This window comes from Neodiprion lecontei, chromosome 2 (assembly GCF_021901455.1).
Source record: "Neodiprion lecontei isolate iyNeoLeco1 chromosome 2, iyNeoLeco1.1, whole genome shotgun sequence".
In the NCBI taxonomy this organism is placed as follows: Eukaryota; Metazoa; Arthropoda; class Insecta; order Hymenoptera; family Diprionidae; genus Neodiprion; species Neodiprion lecontei.
In genome coordinates this window covers 10,337,012-10,357,817 of record NC_060261.1, presented here as the reverse complement: position 1 = coordinate 10,357,817, position 20,806 = coordinate 10,337,012, and the positions used below count along the sequence as shown (strand labels likewise).

The 20,806-nt window shown below is 39.2% G+C and overlaps 1 protein-coding gene across 7 annotated transcripts in view; it reads left to right on the top strand.

The window, feature by feature from the left end:
• Nucleotides 1-20,455, top strand: part of LOC107227179 (calmodulin-binding transcription activator 2) — a 36,461-nt gene extending 16,006 nt beyond the window's left edge. For 2 of the 7 annotated variants that reach the window (XM_015668236.2, XM_015668240.2), the window contains exons 4-14: nucleotides 5,956-6,144; nucleotides 6,356-6,754; nucleotides 6,853-7,584; nucleotides 7,646-7,981; nucleotides 8,176-8,423; nucleotides 9,109-9,302; nucleotides 9,442-9,555; nucleotides 10,501-10,658; nucleotides 11,037-11,506; nucleotides 12,294-12,449; nucleotides 13,888-20,455. In XM_015668236.2, coding sequence (XP_015523722.2) covers nucleotides 5,956-6,144; nucleotides 6,356-6,754; nucleotides 6,853-7,584; nucleotides 7,646-7,981; nucleotides 8,176-8,423; nucleotides 9,109-9,302; nucleotides 9,442-9,555; nucleotides 10,501-10,658; nucleotides 11,037-11,506; nucleotides 12,294-12,449; nucleotides 13,888-14,059 — 3,168 coding nt within the window. In that variant the 3' untranslated portion in view covers nucleotides 14,060-20,455. Of the gene's footprint in view, nucleotides 1-5,955; nucleotides 6,145-6,355; nucleotides 6,755-6,852; nucleotides 7,585-7,645; nucleotides 7,982-8,175; nucleotides 8,424-9,108; nucleotides 9,303-9,441; nucleotides 9,556-10,500; nucleotides 10,659-11,036; nucleotides 11,507-12,293; nucleotides 12,450-13,102; nucleotides 13,128-13,887 lie in introns of those variants that run through there. The other 5 variants (XM_015668237.2, XM_046730154.1, XR_006902570.1 and 2 more) reach the window with 5 other exon arrangements.
• The last annotated feature ends 351 nt before the right edge of the window (nucleotides 20,456-20,806 follow it).

Here is a 20,806-nt window from a genome sequence, read left to right as displayed (position 1 = left end):
TATATATATATATATATATATGACAGGATTAACGGCCGGTTGTTTCGAAATTTTTATTCTTTGAACAGTCGACGAACGATACTGATATTAATTATACCCTCTCGGATTTAAACTGTGGCCTGATTTAATTTCTTGGTGGTTCTTGTACGGTTGACTTGCTTTTCAATTAACTTTTGGCTATTGTATGTTTCTGCGCACGCGGTAACCTGGTTTCTGACATAATTCTTTCTATGAACGCTAAAATACATATAAATTATTACTTAATTAGTCGAGAGGACTTTGGCGGTATTTTTGCATGCGATGTCACGCTCGGCTATGAATTATGATTCTCTAATTATGGTTCATTAATTATCTCGACCGACTGTTACCTTGACTTCGTTTTTACACGGATCGTACATCCAACGGGTATCACAAACTTTATCTTCTATTTGCAAAGCTGTTTCACCCACGCTTAGGTACCCTACAGGAATCACATCTCTTACAATTTCGAAAATTTAATGGTCAAGTTCACTTTGATCTAACTAAGGAAGTTGATGAATTTTCGAATTTGACTGAAATGAGCTCGAATAGGTGATTTGCAAACACCTGCGGAGAGTGCGAAAAACGGCAAACATGATTGTAAACATCAACATTGACTGTGGTATGAAACTTCTCATCCTTAAGCGCGGCATAATGTTCTCACAGAATCGATATCATCGACTTGTTATTCCAGACGAGAGTTTAAAATTGATATCCATACCTCCGTGCACACTCGCCTACGGCAGCTAGGAAAGAGTGGAACGAAAAATAAATCTTCGCGTTCACCAGCTCCGGAAAATACTGCCTATAATTCCACTAGCTCGAAGAGAAGTTTTTAAAATTAAATTTCTTCGACAAATTGCTAGTAATTATTTCGCGGAACGTAGCTGTAGTAAATTCTGATCACTGAAGGGTATAAGTTCTAGTGGTTTCAAGATACAGTCATGATGATAAAATATGGTATCGCACATGTTTTTTTCTTAAACGTTATTTGAATATACCAAAAGTATTAAAAATATTAAAAAAGAAATTTTCCATCAATGTGCGAACGAACCACACCCGACGCGAATTCCTGGTCATTGAAAAATCGTCAAACGCTGTATTGTCCAATTCGTCCCAATACCGTAATCATTGAGCGACATGCTTGGAAGTATTCTAACGTATGTTTTGAACCATGAAACGTATTACAGTATAATTCGTTGTCTCTTGACACCTGACGAGAAATTGATTCGAATTGGTACAGGTTCAGAAATTGGATCGATTATCTCCCACCTATAATATCGATAGTTAGGGTATTTCACAAATGAAATCCGCACCTGCGGTTGACCTGGTCGGGTTTTTCGGCCTGCAGGTTTAGTTAGGACCGGGAATTTGTTTTAGCCACGGTTTTATGACACCGGTAATGGGACTGCTGGCTTAACTCGACGCTGCATGGACGATGTCACACTAATGACTCGGTCGAGGATTATAAGCCAAGTTCTGGCGGTTGTGGATCGACTGGGTATCCTATCACGTTTACCACCGTAGCCAGCATATTGCATGCAGAGTCGCGGATTCTGGACCAGCGGATGACTGTAGTCGCGGTCTATTTCATTATCACGTTACCTAACGAGTGCGGTTTACCCTTTCCTGTTTGCGGTGGAAATACTTAATTACAGTCATCGTTAATGATTCAACAATAGTAATTGACGGTATCCACACAACACGTTTACAATTAGTCGTGGGAAAATATTCGTCCTTCGCGAATCATGACCGCTGCTCACGTCTCTGAAGCATATGATTGTATAATCGCTGCATTACTTCCTGTTGTCGAACAGGAGCTGATAGCATATCAAATGGTTACCTTATGCTACTTCGCAGGCTTTTTGACCTTGGCTATGGTGACAGGGCTGGTTATCAGTAACTCTTCTCAGTAGCAGTAACTTTTTTTTAACGGAGGGCCTTTTTGTAATTTTTTTCAAGAAATCGTCACATCAGTTAATTTTTCAGCCGTAATTCAGCTGCCTGTATAAAACATTTGGCTGTACAAAAGTTACTTATATCACTTTTTTGAGACGATTTAACTGCTACCACCCCTTTAATATGCATCTCTGAAGACCGTTGACTTTTCAATAATTGGAAAGGGATTTAATTTTCAACGTATAGATTGAGCTGTGGACGTTCACAAGTTTCATGGAATACTTTCCAATTCAAAAAATAAATTCATTATTTTGGATCCTGGGCTTACGGAATTCTCAATTATCTTTTTCGTAAACATTTACCTGAAAAAAAAATCATGCTAAAATATTGTGCAGCCGATTTTTGCGTTCAAGCTTCATAAAAAATTGTTCAAGTCAACATATGTTCTCTGCAAGGCTCACTTGATCATCATTTCTTGATACCAAGTGGGTCAAGGTTTTGCAAAATTTCGTCGCGTATCTCAATCGACTCCCGAAATTTTTCCGCAGTCACATTTGATCTGAATTGTATTAACGAATGGACTGTTTTCTACTTAATAACTGTTTCGTTTCAAGCGTTCTTTTTTTATATTTCATAAAACTTACGAAATAATTTTCAGAAATTTCAGTTTGTCGCTGAAACCGGTAGCTAAAACTTCTGTAACATTGTCACCAACTACTGCAACTTAATTGATGTACCCGATATTTTGCGTTGAAATTTGTTAACAGCTGATTTTGATACAAAGACATTTATCGGGATGACGAATTTACGTGAAAGACCGTATTTACTGATCGTGTAGCTAAAACCAACCGTTGCTGATCGAAGTTCCGTGGCCCTAAAAACCGAACAAAACGAACAACTGATCTCAAAAAAAGAAGAAAAATGAAGGTGGAAAAAGACACGTTTGAAATAGGTTAGCAAAGCAGCAAAAATTCCGTAGCTAGCTCCAGAGCGACTGCCGTGATCGTGCGAGGACGGAATTCGGAATTCGGAAGTGTTTTAAAATTCAGTCTGGAACCTCTCGGCCGACTGAGGAGCCTCCCTGCCAATGTACTATACAGCACCTTAAGCACGATCAGTCAGTTCTGCGTGTACCGGGCAATCGGCTCGACTTATTGTTAGTAGCAGTTGGACTCAAGTTGGACACGTCCAAAGTTGCACTCTGGTATCGATGTAACAGAAGTTGGTAACGTTACTATAACGATGCACGTTAAAGAAAAATCTTTGCTTCTAACCAAACATGCTCATATTTTTCGGAAGCCAAATAAATTTTTTTCCTGAAGTTTCGTGACGTTAACGTTAGTCTCTTCAACCTCTTTGGTATCCTCTAACCGGCTTTGACACGACGTGTACCGGAGGTGTGTAAAATAGTTGCACACCGTTGCAAATCCGCGCACTACATAACTGTCCGTGGATGTAATCCACCTTTGCATCATGAACCTGGTAAACGTCACCCTACACAAGCTAACTGGTCGTGTTACCATGAGCCCCCGAAGCTATACACTCTGTGACCTCTTTCGAGAATGGGGGGGCGGGGGCGGCGGCACTGACGGCCAAACCAAGCCGCACGGAGCGGGCTGCCAGAATGCAAATGATCAATTAAGCGATTGTAAATCACTGCAACGTTATTGTACCTAGACTCGTGTATGTGCATGCGGGGAAAGGGTGCCAAGGGATTGAACGGAGTGCATGCATGCCGGGTTCACCTATCTGTCTCCCCGCTCCGCGTATCCCGACCCCATCCAACCTGTCCCTCCTGCTACCAGCCGCCCCTGCCGCCCTAGGGAATATTTATATCCGCAGCCCCATCGCCCAACGTGTTCGCCCTGCCGGAAGATAAAGGTGAGGCCGTCCCGGCCCTCGAATAACCACCCCCAAAGGCCACCGACTAACCGCCCGTTTCTCCTGGCCTTGCCAACTAATGGTCTCGCCGAACTGACTATCGCTAGTCCAATTTTATACTTTATTAATAAATGCATTATGTGATGTATGGCTTTGCCTTGAGGTTTATTTCATCGACGAAATCGGTCCATCTTTTCGGTGCTCAGTCAAATAAACATATCGTTGTGTGCATCCGTGCAGTAATGTGTGCATGGTATGCATGTCCTGTCGATACCAAGATAAATTTTTATTTGTACGTATTTTCCACCTTTCGGAATGTGGAAAAAAAAATACGTTAGTTGATTCTTTTCAACTTGACGTGTCTATTTCGAGACAAGATTTTTGTCGTATAAGAAACATGATTGGTCGTATTTGTCTTCTGGAGGTAAAAATAGACTACATAAACTCGAATTAGATTCACGATCTGCTCAGCGTGTGAGAATGTACTATCATATTCGTCGTGGTAAACTTGCCATATGAGATCTGTGAGTATGAGTCTCTACCTTTTTTTTTGTTTCCAACAATTTGTATTCGTGAACTATTTTCCGTGTTACGTGGTCCTTAATTTTCGTGATCAAATATAGGCGGAAACTGAGTATTTATAGCGTGCGAAGAAGTAACGCGATAGCTGGATAGCAATCTACATAACGAATCGATACTGAAGCTAGTTCGAAAACAGTGTCACATAGGTGTAAGGCACCACCAACGCCGAATCGTAGATTCTCTTTGGAGTGAGTTTGCATATCTACTTCCTTGAGATGATCCCTCTTCGAGACAGCGCATACGTGATATTGAATTTATGGAAATATACGGCCTGCAAGTCGGAGTTGAAGCTCTCTTGGATTGAATAATGGCGGTGGGGGATTTTCGCGGTCCTCTCAACTTTAAAATTTACTTGCAGAAATATGCTTGTGCGCACTAAACAAAAGTCAAGTCTTTACATATTTTCTTCAACAGTTTCCTTAACTGATGTTCAACGGTCCTTCTTACAGTTCTTTTTTCTTATTCTACAAAAATGAATTTACTAACGAAATGTTGAAGTTTTCAACAAAGTTTTTCGTCTATTCGCTAGATATTTGCCTTATTTGAGACGGATTCACCGAAATCTCAAGAATTACGATTGTTCTCGGTAATGGATTTCGGAAAAGGTGAAATAAATTATTTGAAAATATGTGTGTTCATAATTTTTTGTTTCGAATTGTCTTACAAAAAATGTCATTGCAATAATTCTCCCGATCAAGCATACTGGATAAGTTCTTTTTGCGGCTATACTATACTGTCATAATTGCGGTAAAAATTTTCTAACAAAGTAACGCAACTTGTGCACCGATAACGATCAAGGGGATGATGATGACGCCCCGTGAGATGGCGCTCGTCACGTTCGCGTGGAAATCGCGAATCAACTTCACCTAACTTTACCCCGTGCCTCACCCTCGTCGCCTAGAATTGCGCCTCCTTGCCTTCCGGGCGCCAATCAATACCCGGCTCTTTACGTAGCGTTCGCGAAACCCGCTGGTATGCCCGTTACGTACGAACCATACGACACTAGGTCGACACGGCACCACGTGCTTGTGTTTATGCATGTGAGTTAACGATTTGAACAAAACCCGCCAGCCCTCCTGATACGAGAGATTACTCGTTCCGTTAATACCCAGCATTCTACGTCGTCATTTACACATCCAATACCCACAGCTACATTGGTGAAGTCGAATCAGCATCGTTGGAAGATATTACACCCAATGATTCGGTTTTCGGACTCTGTCTGGGTACGTCTCCCGTTAATGACTAAAATTTGACCCAGTGAATCTGACTAAATGGAAGGTTGAATGACTGGGGTCAGTCTAGAATCGTAATAGCACTGGTATCGGAGTCCAATGAATTTATTATATGGATCTTGATCTAGACATGTACACATGACAACCCCGTAATTACTCGATCGGGCTCTATGGAGTAAATTTCAGAACGCGCTATCTGCGACGTGACTCGTTCGAGCTTTGACTGTTCCAAAGCTTTCCGCGTTAAATATCAACAAGAGTATTGATCTAAACTTGGTACCATCCCTGATAAAAGTTAGCGATCCCTGCTCTTAACGAGGTTGAAAATATGTCTGTATTTCAGGAAATCGCTGCCATTTTGATAAGTTTCCAAAGGCACGTGGAATGGCAGAGTCGAGAGGTAAAAGTTCGCCCAAGAAGCGGATCGATGCTGTTATATTCACGGAAGAAGGTACGATATCGGCGGGATGGTTATTGCTGGAAGAAACGAAAAGACGGGAAGACAACTCGCGAGGATCACATGAAGCTAAAGGTAGATAATAGACTCGGTTGTGTTGAATAGCCGGCGCCCACAATAGACAGTGTTAGTTGAATGGAGCTCATTTATCTGAGGTTTAGGTGAGTTTACCATTGCCAAGTCACACTGTTCACTGTCGGCGTTGACTGAAATGCTATCGGTGCCTGTTCCATCATTAAAACATAACACAGAACACGAATGAAATTGACTTTTGAACGACGTGCAGGTTCAGGGAGTCGAATGTATATACGGCTGCTACGTTCACTCGGCTATCCTGCCAACCTTTCATCGAAGATGTTATTGGCTGTTACAAAATCCAGACGTTGTTCTTGTCCATTATTTGAATGTCCCTTATCCGGACGGCGATGCAAAACTAGCCGCGTTACCACCGTGCCTCGCATTACCACCGGACAAGAAAGAGTGGACCCGGGATGAACTCGCTTCTCAGCTGAGGCCAATGTTCCTCGGTGGAGACGTAGACTATGACGATCCAAACGCAACGCAGCATTCTAATCATCCGGTCGACATGATCGTCACTCAGCTCCTCGACAGGCAAAGAGCATCCAATACCCCGTCGACTGGTGGAGCTCAGCTTGCTCCCAGAAGACTAACGCCCGACAATCAGGTCAGTTGGATGTCGATATATTCATTGTAGCGTCATGAGAATCAGTCGAGGTACCTTTGATCTTATTGTATTATCGAAAAAAAATGATGCTCTGCAAGGTGACTTCCACAACGGGGGGTCAGCAGCCTTCTTCCACAGCACCGAACGCACCTAGGGTATACTCGCGACATTCCCATTCCACCCAGAACCAACAGCCAGCCCCCCTGGTTCTGAGCTTACAGCAAATCCAAGGAGGAGGTGGCCTCTTGATTCTGAACAGCCAGCCTTACCATCAGCAACAGCAGCAGCAGCAGCAGCAGCAGCAGCATCAGCAGCAGCAGCAACAACAACAGCAACAGCAGCAGCAGCAGAATCAGCGAATTGAGATGAGGCAAGTGACGGAGCAGCAGATAGTTCAGCAGACGAGCGTCGACAGGGAGCAGCAGACTCAGCATGAATTGGATAACCAGGATAGCATGCAAAGGTCGAGCACTCAAACACTGCCGGCGTCCAGTTCGGTAGTGACAGATTTTGCAGAAACCTTGGACCTCAGTCAGGAAGACATTCAACGAACGTTGTCAGCGAACATGGTGCCCCCTGCTCCATCGCCCTCTCCAGCTGACGACAATATCATCAATCCAATGGACTTTATCGACTCCTCAGACGACGTTCTCGTCAATTTAGACGCCTTTGACGTATTTGGCGATCTACCAGAGCTCCACGACTTTGAAACCGAGCAAGCGAAAGCCATTGAAAGAGGCAGGTCGGATAGCGATGCGAACTGTCACCCGAACACAGCTCATATCGCCGAATATAGTCCCGAATGGAGTTATACAGAGGGTGGCGTAAAGGTAAATACTAAATATTCACCTTCCTGGAGTACAGGAAAAGACTAACTTATCTCGTGATTAGGTACTAGTCGCTGGACCATGGACTGATGGTAGTGGATCTCAATCTTACTCGGTCTTGTTCGACGCTGAGCCAGTAGAGGCCTGCCTAGTGCAACCTGGGGTGCTACGTTGTCGATGTCCGGCGCACGCTCCAGGTCTGGCTTCCCTTCAAGTAGCCTGTGACGGTTTCGTGGTCTCGGACAGCGTTGCATTTGAGTATCGGCGTGCATCAACAGCCGAACCGAGTCCCGAACGGGCCCTTCTAGACAGGCTGGCTGACGTCGAAGCCCGCCTCCAAGGCCCTGGTCCTCCCTCGCCAGCGGCTCACTTCGAGGAACGACTTGTCGCCTATTGCCAGGTGCGTGAAATCAAGTCCGATCAATTTGATAGCACCCGAAACCCACTAGGAGAGCTCAAGAATTTCTTCGATTGTTAGGAAAGAACGGAAAACGAACGAATGTTGGTACCTATGAATACTCATGGACAGCTAGATGGTCTGGACCCAAAGTTTATCAGAAACCCTCAAGTCGCGACCCTTTTTACTTGCTCTAGGACGCAGTTGCGCGACCTTGGCAGGTCGGCGCTGAACCTCTGCAGTCCGGAGGACCGACTCTTCTGCACTTGGCTGCTGGGTTGGGGTACTCTAGGCTGGCTTGTGCTCTACTTCATTGGAGGGCTGAGAATCCCAGCACCGTACTGGACGCTGAAGTCGATGCCCTACGGCAGGATGGAAGCGGACTCACGCCTCTTGCCTGGGCGTGCGCTGCTGGACATGCCGATACAGCTAGAATACTGTACAGGTACGTGTGTACGATAGCATATGAATTGAGAGGGAAGGAAAACATGAGAATTTTAATACCCATGTCGTGTTCTTTAACGATTAAACATGACCCCATACAGCACAAGTGTGTTAAAGAAATCTAACTTTGGTGTTATTATGTATGTACATTGTGACATTGAAGATCTTCTGGTTGAATAACAACTCGTTCGTATTAGCTTCTTCCGTTTTTTATATTAATATAGAAGGTCGACTTGGTGGATAAGAAAATTTTCAATCGTAGATCGAAGATGATTTCAACTTGTAAGCAGGAGGTGAAACGTTTCAGATTATTTTTGAAATAAATGTGTTGGTTTTCATTTCGATTTAAGAAGGTTATCTAAGGATTCTACTTTTACTGAATGACGTCTTTGAATATTGTTGTGTGTACACGAGGAGTGAAACGGAATGAGTAAATCTTGAAACTTCAAGTCCATCTTGCATTTACATGCGTCGTAAATTTGAGCTGTTTTTCGTTCATCCGTTGAAATGCTTGCAATGAAACATTCTGAATGTTACATAACATATGCTAATAAACTTGTTGAAATGTGCATTATATATCTGTGGCTAAAGTTTTAACATAAACCTGTCCTGTATGGGATTATAATAATGAATGACGTGGTATAGCTGTTCACGGGGAAAAGAATAAAAGCATTTTTATAAAATAGGTGGAACGCGATGGCATTACGAGTGAAAGACAATCGAGGTAGAAGCGCGACTGAGATAGCATCGGGAAACGGTCATTCGATGATAGCGGAAGAGTTGAATCAATTAGAAGCGCGGAGGCAGGACGAAGGGCTTTTTTTGCGTCCAGCAAGCCCTAGGAGACCTTCCCAAGACAGTGGCCTTGATTTAGCGCTATGTAAGTTTCCAGCCAATGTCAAGTAATAGTTTATACTATTAAAAGGGAAAAGTAGACTGTATACTCGCGTCGGTTGAGCGAGGGGAAAGATTCCGTATGTGCATCGTGTATTAAGGGGATGATTATCGATGAAACACAGGTGGCTCACCGCTGTTGGACAACATGGAGTTGTTGCAAGAAGACGAAACATCGTTGAGCCTCGGGCAACAGAGAATGGAGAGTACTAGTGCTCCCAACCCCCAAGAGACCGTAGGTCCGTACCATCCTCGTATCTCCTTCTGTCTGTTTGTCTGTCTCTTGTAACACTGTCGTCTACTTTCTGAATGTATGAGAAACACCTTCTTACATACAGTACTAGACAATACTCTTCCTAGATGAATATCATACGTATGTGTATAAGCACATAGGTATTTCTGTCTGTTTCTCGGCTGCGTCACATAGAGTTAGACAAATACTATGACGTGCTATCCTGCAACAACATTACGTCATTATCTAACATTGTGTTATATGTATATTGTTCATTAACAATCGCGACTCCTAACCTTCTAACTATTGCAGTTTCTTAGCAGTGTTGGGTGTTGGTGTTGCTTGGCCTTGGTAACTGTTCTTGGATATACTATATATCGTCTGTGTTTAACACCTTATATTTACATGTTTCCGATGTCGTCTATAACAAAATAACTCACCCCACCCTTCTTACTATACCTATATTCATCACAAACTTTGGTACCAGGAAGGTTGTGTTCGAGAGTGCTCAACTCGTGTGTTATGCTTCATATTCAATGTTCCGCAAAAAGCACCGAACATTCGGTGCACCAGAACCATAGAATACCGTTCGTTCAATAAGACTCTTGGCGTATACGAATGGAACAATAGCAACAACCTCTCTGGTACAATATGCATACGGTTATCTCACGTTATAAGGACGCTTCTGCTACGTTCAGCCTGTAACGTTCCTTCACTCAAGTTGCTCTGACTCAAGGGTTGACCTTATAACGCGAGAAAACTCTTTGTTTACTGTGTATAGCCGTTATTATATTCATAACAAACGAAATAATGTGATGGCTTTGATTGTACGTTGCGATTGATGTGGTTTCAGCAATGTCCATAGTGTACAACATGTTATACACACATGCATATTCTTTACCTTTGAGCTAAGTCGGTCACGTCCAAGTTTCCGATTGACTATTTTTTCCAGGGGAGGAAGATGCCAAGGTACTGACGTTGGCGGAACAGATAATCGCAGCGCTTCCAGAACGAATAAAACGTGGTGACGGAGAACCTCCCTCGCCATCTTCACCCCCGTCACCGCCTCCGCCGTTAACGCCACTGGAAGATGCCTTGATGGAGCAAATGGTGACTTAAGATACACACGAAAGCATAGTTAAATCGTATACGAAAATTCGTTTTAGTTTCATTAATCAACGTTGAATCATTCATACAAAGAACGGTGTACACGAACTGACACATAATTTCAGGAGTGTAGTTTCAAACGATCATCGTATTACGCTCCCTAATTTTTTTTTTTTTTTTTGTCTATCAATTTTTAATTCTATCTGTGGTAAATGTTTCACGAAGAAACACAGGAGGTTGAGGGGATGTATAAAAAGCGGTTATGGCAGGCAAGATGTAAACCTGTGTTTTAATACGCCGGTTGAAAAAGAAAGAGACGAGAGGAAAAATACGTAGCTTTTTCAAATGTCGATCACCTGGTTGACATCGGTTTAATTTCAGCCCCTGGATTCGGGCGAACTGTTCGATTCGTATCGGGACTGCGGCGGGGGAGCGGCATCAGTGTCAGACGTTGACGCTGATGCCAGTCCCTCGAGTCCATCGAGCAGTTGTCTGACGCCAGACTCGCCCTCGCCGCCACCGACGACTGCGGATTTTTGCGAATTCCTCCAACTCCAGCTACAGCTGGACGGCGGGAACGGTCACAACGCTCGTTACGGTTACGAAAACTGTGATCGTAACGTAGTTTTGGGCGGGGGTATTTGCGGCGGTGGTGGGGGTGACAGTGAGGCCGATTTGAGCAGATTGACACTCTCCGACCGGGAACAACGCGAACTTTATCAAGCCGCTCGAATGATCCAAAAGGCTTACCGCAGCTACAAGGGACGCCAACGGCAAGAAGAAGCCGAACGACATGCTGCCGTACTCATACAGCAGTACTATCGACGGTATAAACAGTACGCTTATTACAGGTGCGATCAAGATGTCATATTTTTTCATCACACAATACTACATCGAGAGACTTGTGTCAAGATCGAGGGGCCGGTCACTGATGGGACTGAGAAATTTAACAGATGGAAATGGAAACGAGCTCAAAATACTTCAATATTTTTCGAAGTAACGAGAAATCTGGAATCAAGATGACTAAAATCGTTGAATATCATTGCGAATCACTTGCGTGATTACGTTAAAGAACTTGCGCGACAAATGTGAGAAATCTTTAGAACCCATTGATTTCCATTTGATCACGTTCTGTTCTCCGTAATTTCCAGTTTATCAGGTGATTTCCAACGATCTCCCAGAGTTCTAGACGATTTCCAGTGATTCTCTCCCACCCGGAACTTATTGAGAACCGCCTTGGACGGTTAAAAAAATTATTGAAAATCACTTAGAAACAACGTCAATGAACTGGATTCATTCGTTTGATTTTCAAGTGAATGGCTCCTCGGTCAAGATTGCCGATTTCTTTCAATGCATGAAACAGTTTTTGAAATCCCTTCAACTCTGAATTTTACAATCGACAGAATAACCGAGCAAAAAATAAATAATATAAATCTGAGAATAATGCGATATCTGTGAAGTTTCCAACAGCTCAACTTGAAATCCAACTCGACATTTGATTAAGCCAGACTTTTGATCAATTGAACACCTTTGCACATTTTCTTGTGACAATAATCTTTCTAAGCTCCTGGTAACGATTTTGAAGCAGTTCCCGGAATACCCTTTCCTCGCATTATGATTGTTCCTCTTTTTTTTAAGACAAGCAACTCGAGCAGCGTTAGTTATCCAGAGTAACTACCGCAACTACCGGGCTCGTCCTGGGTCTTCCAGCTCACGGCAACAAGCCGCTTACCAACAAGCCGCCCATCAAGCTGCCAGAAAAATTCAGCAGTTCATGAGGCAATCCAAAATCAAGTAAGCGGACAGACACTGAAATTCGTGCGTTAATGTCTAACTAGTAAGCACTCTAGATGTCTCAACGAGTACAAACGAGTAATCACTGACTGTTGTTTCTTTTGATCAATTTCTTATAAATTAAAAGAAACCCTTCACACTTCATATTACACCTTAATCCGAACATCCGAACATCTTGCACACCGAGACATCGTAACTTACAGCATCTTTCATCTCTTCGTATACATACATATTTGCGTGTCACTCTTTCTCGCGAAATTTTTCATGCTCTTAAAATCAACGGATCTGACTCTACAGATGTGCTTGTTGAACAAGAATATACAGTTCATCATTGTTAGACGCGTAGTCAGAACTTGTTTCAGTTAGAGAGAGCTTTTTTTTTTGCTGTGACTGAAAAATGATATGTATTCCATGTATTTTGAGTTGATTCAAAAGTTGTAAAATTGACGATGAGATCGATGATCTATTTGTTGTACTACTGACTCATACAAGATCGGCTTTATCTGGTAAAGATTGAAATACACTCTTAGAAAAGTACGAGAAAGCTCCGTTAATTTGTGGGTGGCATGAAAAATCTCAAAAGTCTCTGGTAAGATATGACCACTCTAAATGTTCCAATGAAATAACGGTTGTGTGTGTGTGTGTCAATGCAGCTTGTCATGGGACGAGTCGCGACCGGTGAGTATAATAGTGCAACCGACGCATAGAGAATGATGAAAAATGAAATCTGTACTTTCGGAAAGAATGTAATGCAGCCAGCTGCAGAATTTCAAGTAAAAAAAAAAAATTTAAATTCGATTGAAAAAAAACTATCAGTATATAAGGACAAGTTCGAAGCTTATCAAAGTCTGGAGTAAAACGGCTGTCTACTACTAGGTTTGGCTTTTAAATTAAGGATAAACCCCGAAATTTGGAGAATGTACCCCGAATCTTTGAAGATTAACTCAGAAAGTTGCGGTTGGGAAGAAGCGGGAGGAAAAATGTAGAATGATCAGAAATAGCAGAGTCAGAATATCGAATTTTTAAAACCGTGATAATCTATTTCATAGAATTTGAAAATATGGTAAATCAAAACATGGAAAAGTGAAAATATAGAATCTTCAGAAGAAATAAAAATTTGGCAAGTCAAAAAATTTGGTATTCTGTGCATACTTAACCTTTCCATATTTTGATTTTCTTATGCTTCAACTTTCTACTTTTCAGAATTATAGAAATTATATTCTGACGTTTCTCAAAATTCGATATCGCAACCCTTCTATTTTTTAGTCTCCCTACACCTTTACCCCCACCCTTCCTTAAGAATCCAACTGAAAATCAGTTGCATGCCGTTGTAAAACTTGTCGATAAAATTCCACGCCAACGACTAGAAAAAATCAAAGATAGACTCGATTTTTCAATTTGCTACATTTTTTTTTAATGAATATTTTCGTTTCTCCAGACTGCAGAGCGCCAGGGCCGTCGCAAACGGGAGCGTGAGGCAGCCGGGACACACTTCACAGGGGGCTGTTGCCCTCCAAAGCTCGCCCTCATCTAGCCCAGGGGCCAGCCTAGCAGCCGCGAACCAAGATGCCACCCAGCAAACAAACACCGTTCATCCTTGCCATCGGTAGCATCGGGTGCCGGTTTCAACCAGAAGCAATGCCACCGTGTTTAGGTATTTCTGTTTTAGTGGCTAGGTAAACGGCACAAGGTACAAAGAAACAAAAAAAAAAAAACGAAAATGAAGGAAAAAAAAACCTGATGCTATCAAACGCTATGTACTGTGGCGATAATTGATCCGTTGTTAATACTATTACCCTCACGGTGAACAGTGGCGTGTCTCGGCTGGTTCCGTCTTTCAAAATATACTAAAGAAAATCAGAGACAGAGAGAAAGAGAGAGAGAGAGACAGGGGGAAAATAGTATATTTTGCAACAAGGAGGCAAACGCGGTCTTTTCGGGTCGAGCATAAGTTTGCAATGTGAATCGTAGGTGAGCTGATGACGAATATTGCAAATACGCATGGCGAAAAGATCGTTGGCTCCTTTTTCCACACGATTCTTTATGTAACAAGAGTATGTTACGCGTTTTTTCACGAAGCATGAAGTTGAAGTTAGGGTCGCTTGATGTCAGATTCGTTCGCGACAGCGCATGCGCGTAGTACAGAAAAAGCCTCTTTTAACTTCTAGGACTTGAAAGTGGTTTCTTCAGTACTCTGCGCATGCGCATTCGTATACTCAATCGACCTTCATAGAAACAGGTACTTTGTGTATGGAAAACACGCATGAAAAAACGCGCGAAACGTGCTCGCGTTATATAAATAGGACATTTCATAACTAATATGGATGAGGCTTGTTGAGGAGACGTGAGGCTTGCAGTACGAGCCACAGACGAGTGCTGTAACACGTGAGTCAAAAAACATCCATACGAGTTTCGACCTGTACTTTTGAATACAAGAGCCACGAAGTCACAACGTCGCGATTTTGAGCTTAGTGTGCTAAAAAAATATTGTCCGATTCATCCAACGACGAAGATCTGCAGTGCGCGTTGGTGCGTTGCGCTGAAGACGACTCCGTCCTTCCTCGATAATGAAAGAAAATGATAAAAATTTTTCAACGAATGAAGATTAAAAAATAATGATTGAATGAATAAAAAAAAAAAAACACACAGAAGCAAACAAAAATCACGAAAAAAACGTACAGAGAACGAAGCGAGTATCCGAAAGTCCGAAAATCAAATTGCCACTTTTGCGAACTAGTGCGAAGATGCTGATTTCTATGGATTTGTACTGACTGACTGACTCGAGTAGCCCAAGGCTTAGCTGCTGCCTTGTTATTATATTACAATTGTTCCTAAACGCAGGTAAAGACAGTATGTAAGCGTGCGCAGATACACACACATCATATATTTATAAATGTATAAATAATTGTAATTTATCAAAATTTGAAGAAATTTTATTTTTTATTTTTTCATCAACCTCTCGATAATTAAGTTTCCCGACGCCTTAAAACGACACTACGTGAAAAAGGATAGGTAATAATTAGTATCCAAGGTGACTTTTTACACATGGCGCTCATAATCATGCGTGATCATTTCGTTCTTTCAGGTCATCTTTATTGCACTCGCGTCTGTTGAAATTCGTATTGAAACTCGAATATGTACAGATAAAATCTGACAGCCGCTCTGATAATCGCATACAAATGTATATTTAAGCGTTTCCTGCAGTAACGGAGGTGAGAAATAAGATGTAACGAGGTTGCATTTATAAAAACTCGAGAAAAACACGACGTAATACAACGACGAAACGAGAAACAAACCGATATCGAATGTACTTAAACTGCTCGTGAAAAAGAAAATGGACAAAAAATCGAGAGTATCGATGAACGGAAAAGAATAAATGGCATTCCCTGTAATTCTGTTATAAGGTAAATCACGAATTGCGAGCATATCAATTCCCACTAAAAAGGAATGTTGTGTAAGGGAAAGAAATTAACGTTGAACGAAAACGTTATTATTACACCTACTTAATTACGTTGCGATGCGATATAGCTTTTATTTTTCTGTCTTTCATTAGTCATCTCATAATTATATTGTACGGACAGAGTGTGGTGCGAGAGAACAGCGAAATGAAATCGAACGTTTATTACACGTATGCAGGTATAATCTGTAAGAATTCAAATGTATTATGATCCAACGTTTTTATTTGATATTCTAAAACTGAAAGAGAAGAAAAAGAAAAATTGTTCTTTTTAAAAAGGAAGACGAGAGCTCTTAGTGGAGCCCTGATCGACGGGCTGTGCTTAGTGAAATCACACATTGTAATGAATTTTCTTATTATAATATATATTACACGAAAAAAAAATATATATATATATCCAGAGAGAAGAAAGAGGAGATTCGTTGAATAGTTAGATGATTGAATACTAAAAATTATCTACATACCTTGACTAATTCTATCTATAATAATTAACCATCTACCTACTTATGTATAACTACCAATATTTCTCTCGTAGGTTTTCATCATTCTCAAAAGAAAATCGCAAAAAAAGAAAAAAAAAAAAAAAAATTTCTCTTCTATGGGATAGAAATCGCATACATAATTAACATAGAGGAAGCACACTCACGGATTTCCGTCAATAAGTCTTATAATAAGAGTATAAACATATAGTGTTTAACTGATCAAACATTGTGATAACTCCAAAAAGTGATCCAAGAAAGTATTTCACGAAATGAAAATGTCACATGTATAAATTATTTATGATGATGACATTTGTTAATTGAAATAGCAGAGACAAGTAGACAAATCCAATCAATGATACCCTGCATATTTATGCTCACGTTGCGTTTGAGACTGCAGTTTGGCACGCGTGAATCGCAAACTTAATTTCAATCATCGTGTTTTTTTCATTACTTTTATTATTTCTCAATTCGATACAAATGATTTAAAATTTAGGCAAGAATCGGAGCCTCAAAATCTTTCGTAGATATTTGGAAGAACTCGTTTTTCAAGCATCAGTTAGGAAAAAAATTGAATCAATTAGTTTCATGGAATTCTATTATTGGGAATGAGCAGAAACACGAAATACAAATTCTTCAGGATTTAAATTTATAGAAGCAGGACTTTTCAATTGAAAAAGAAAGTCCGAGTTTGTATCTTCGGAACGTGAGCATAATTTGCACGTAATATTGAAAATAATGTTGTTTAACACACGAGTCAATTCCAATGAGCATTTTCATGCCATTTATAAGCTTAAAGATTTATTATTCTTAGTTGTTATAAAACGTCGAGGATGAATTTCGAGAAAAAAAGAGTTATGAAATAAAGACGAAAAAAACACATACACGCGTAAATAAAGTAAAATCTTCGAATGTTAAAAAAAAAAAGAAACAAAATTTGAAAAACTTCAATCTTTCAATTATTGTTATATCCATTAGTCATGATGTTACTGCTGATACTTAAATGAGACTAGTAGTTATTCTTATTGATATTGTTATTATTATTGTTGTTATTATTATTATTATTATTATTATTATTATTTTTATTTTTATCATTATCATTTTTATTGTTATTGTCATGAATATGATAATAATTATTATTATATACAAACTATTGTTATATTTATATTTTTGCTTGAAGTAAATATTCCATAGCTCTATTATACCTACGTTAAAGTAAAATTTAGTACCTAATTGAAATTCTAGTGACAAAGAGCGTGATAAGGGTTGAAATACATTATATATGGCGCAGTTTTCCTCTAAGTGCGGTTTTCACAAATGGCAATCAATTTTTGAATTTTACATTTGTATTTAATAAAAGAAAAAAGTTAAAATAACACAGAATAAAACAGAAAATAACGATTCGGCAGCGGGACAGAAAATGATAAAAAAAAAAAAAAAAAAAACAACAGTAAAAATTAATAATAATCATAATGTGTCGAATACCGTCGCGCTTAGTGGTAAAAACTGTTAATCGGCTAACGGTTTAGTCTAAAACATAGGAGCTCAACTACAGGAGCGGTAAATTGCTTTGATATTTTCAAATTCTAATAAAAAGGATAATAAATTGAACAAAAAAAATTTAATCATAACAATATCTACGTAGCATTTTAGCTACGATTGGAATATATTTATAGAGATCCAAGATCTTTTCACGCAGCAGCATGAATAAAAATGAATTAACGATAGCAACAACAACTATAATAATAATAATAAATAATAATAATAATAATAATAATGATAATAATAGGAGCGATGATGAATAATAATGATAATCTTAAAATAAAACAATAGTATGAAACAAATCAACTATCGTGAGTTGAAATTACGTACCTCCATATATTGATATATATATACATGTATATGTTATATATATTCATATAACATATATGTATGTATGTTATGGTCATTAAATTTTCTAGGGTAGGCGCTTCGAGGTATAATTGTAATACGTACCTTATACATTTTCAAACTTCACTTAAAAAGTGATTATATCTCAAATTTAAATTTAATATTATTAGAAAAGAAAAAACACAAAAAAAAAAAGAAATTGAAACTTCTTGAATCTATATTATATGATAAAGTAGGATAAGAAAGCCAAGAGTCAAAGACGAATAGATAATAGGAGCCGCATGGCCTAACCGCTGCCACTTTCATTAATTACATAAATTTGATGAGAACAGAAAACCAGACAAAATAATTAAAAAAAAAAAAAAAAAATGAATTAGAAGAGAAATAAAGAAGAAGAAAAAGAAAACATTACTACAACGTGTACACGTAAATAATACTTCGAAATCTAACGATGCGAGGGGAGAAATGTTATGCCACTTTTAAAACGATTTTTAGACGCAGTAAATTATTATAGATTAGCGTTATTTAAAAATCTTTCGAATCGATAATGGAATTATATAACCAGTGCTTCGGATCCAGATCCTTGATGCTTCTTATATCCTTCTACTTCCGAGTTGAAACGAATCGTTCATTTAATTCTTCGTTGATATGCATTTATTAACTGTATTATCGTCGTCTGACGGAATAGTGGAACGATAAAGAGTGAAAAAAATCAACGAAACGTAGAAATTTGTGCGAGGAAATAACTTGAAAACTGAAAAGGAATTCGAGTCGGTAAAATTAGCACAGTATTTATATTTCTTATATATATATATCAATTGACTCTTCCTATATGGCAACGGTACAGTTGACGTGCAAGGTTTTAGAATCTGGATCCGACAATGTGATTCACTTTAAAGCTTATTCAGTCGAGAATCTTTAGCGATCTATCATATGAAATATAAAACAAATTTTTCAATCATTCACATTCAGGCCATTCCCTCCTATTCGATCCTCAGTAGCTTCTGGGGACGGAGCCTTTCGGATATGGCAGAACGGTAGTAATTCTTATTATCATACGGCTAGATCAGCGTGAAATCGCGAAACCTGCTACGGAGCGAAATTTCTGATCACCTATAAAATAAAATGTACAGTTATTCTTTGACAAATTTAAAAATGACCGTATTTCAGGATTTCATCGTACTTGAAATTTCTCACTTAAAAGCTGATCGTTTTTTCAATCTATGCTTATTCTTATAATTATTCTTCTAAAAGTTGCGCAGGACTTCACAAGCTTCTTAAAAAATTTCAACCTTGTCAATATCGGCGAACATAATTAGCGGAGGTATTTACAATAATCTTGACATAGTTGAAGATGTTTTTTTTTTACGAAAATTTTATACATCGTAGTTTTATAAGGAAACCCTTTATTTCCACCGAGTAAATGTATGCTGATTTAAAAAATAAAATACGTGAACATTTGTTTCTAACAAGATCTTCAAATACGGGTCTTTTTAAATTTGCCAACGAATTACTTGTTTTATTTTCAAATGATTTGGATTTCGGTTCGTGGGAGACTGCATCGTTTCATATCTGGACTCATCCATGCATAGAATACTTGAAAGTATTGAATAAAATTAGCACCAGTCTGCAGGCGCAGTCGCTAGAGATATTTGAACTAAAGAGAGAAAGGAAGAAATAAATCATTAAAAAGGTTCATTAATAATAATTACACGTACTCGATACCTCCTAATAATACTACCTTATTACCATATTATTATACTTGCTACATTAGAGAATATACGAATTACATAAAGATTCAGGCTCGATATCCATTTATTGTAATATTTTTATTATCGCAAACCGTACTAAGTATAATTACAAATTATTCAATTATATTATACAATATATACTGTATATGTATACATATTATATACAATATACATATATGTATACACATGCGTATATATCTATCACTAACTATTATTTATTGACTAACTAAGTAACTAACTAACTAATTAACTAACATTGTAAATAATAATGAAAATATTTTATCTATATATTTCTGGGGGATGGGGGCGAGGTGATTGTCTTTATCTCATGGCAGCGCCGTTATCCCAGTTAAATCGTGACCCCCTCCCCCCCATCATTGTTACACCATTTCATCATTGCATTTAATAAATTATATATTTATTGACTTATTCACTTACTGTGCTTCACCTGCATGTTGAATTGATGATGTGCCACCAAGTTCCCTATTTGCAACCACATGAAACAGTATTAGAAAGGTATATATAGATAAAAACAAATTTCAAATTCAATCATTAATTTTTATATATTTTCATATGAAATTAAAAGAGGAGTTTTTGAAAATCGTGGCATACATTATTTGGTACGCACTGTCGCAAGTTGAACGGATTTTTGAATAACATTTTTCATTTTACCAATCTACAATTTTCTTGTCTCTGCCAATCCGGATTTCATCATTTTGTATCCTTTTAAGTTCTATCGAGCTTTCGTAACTTCGAATTCCATTTTTCAAAGAAACTAAC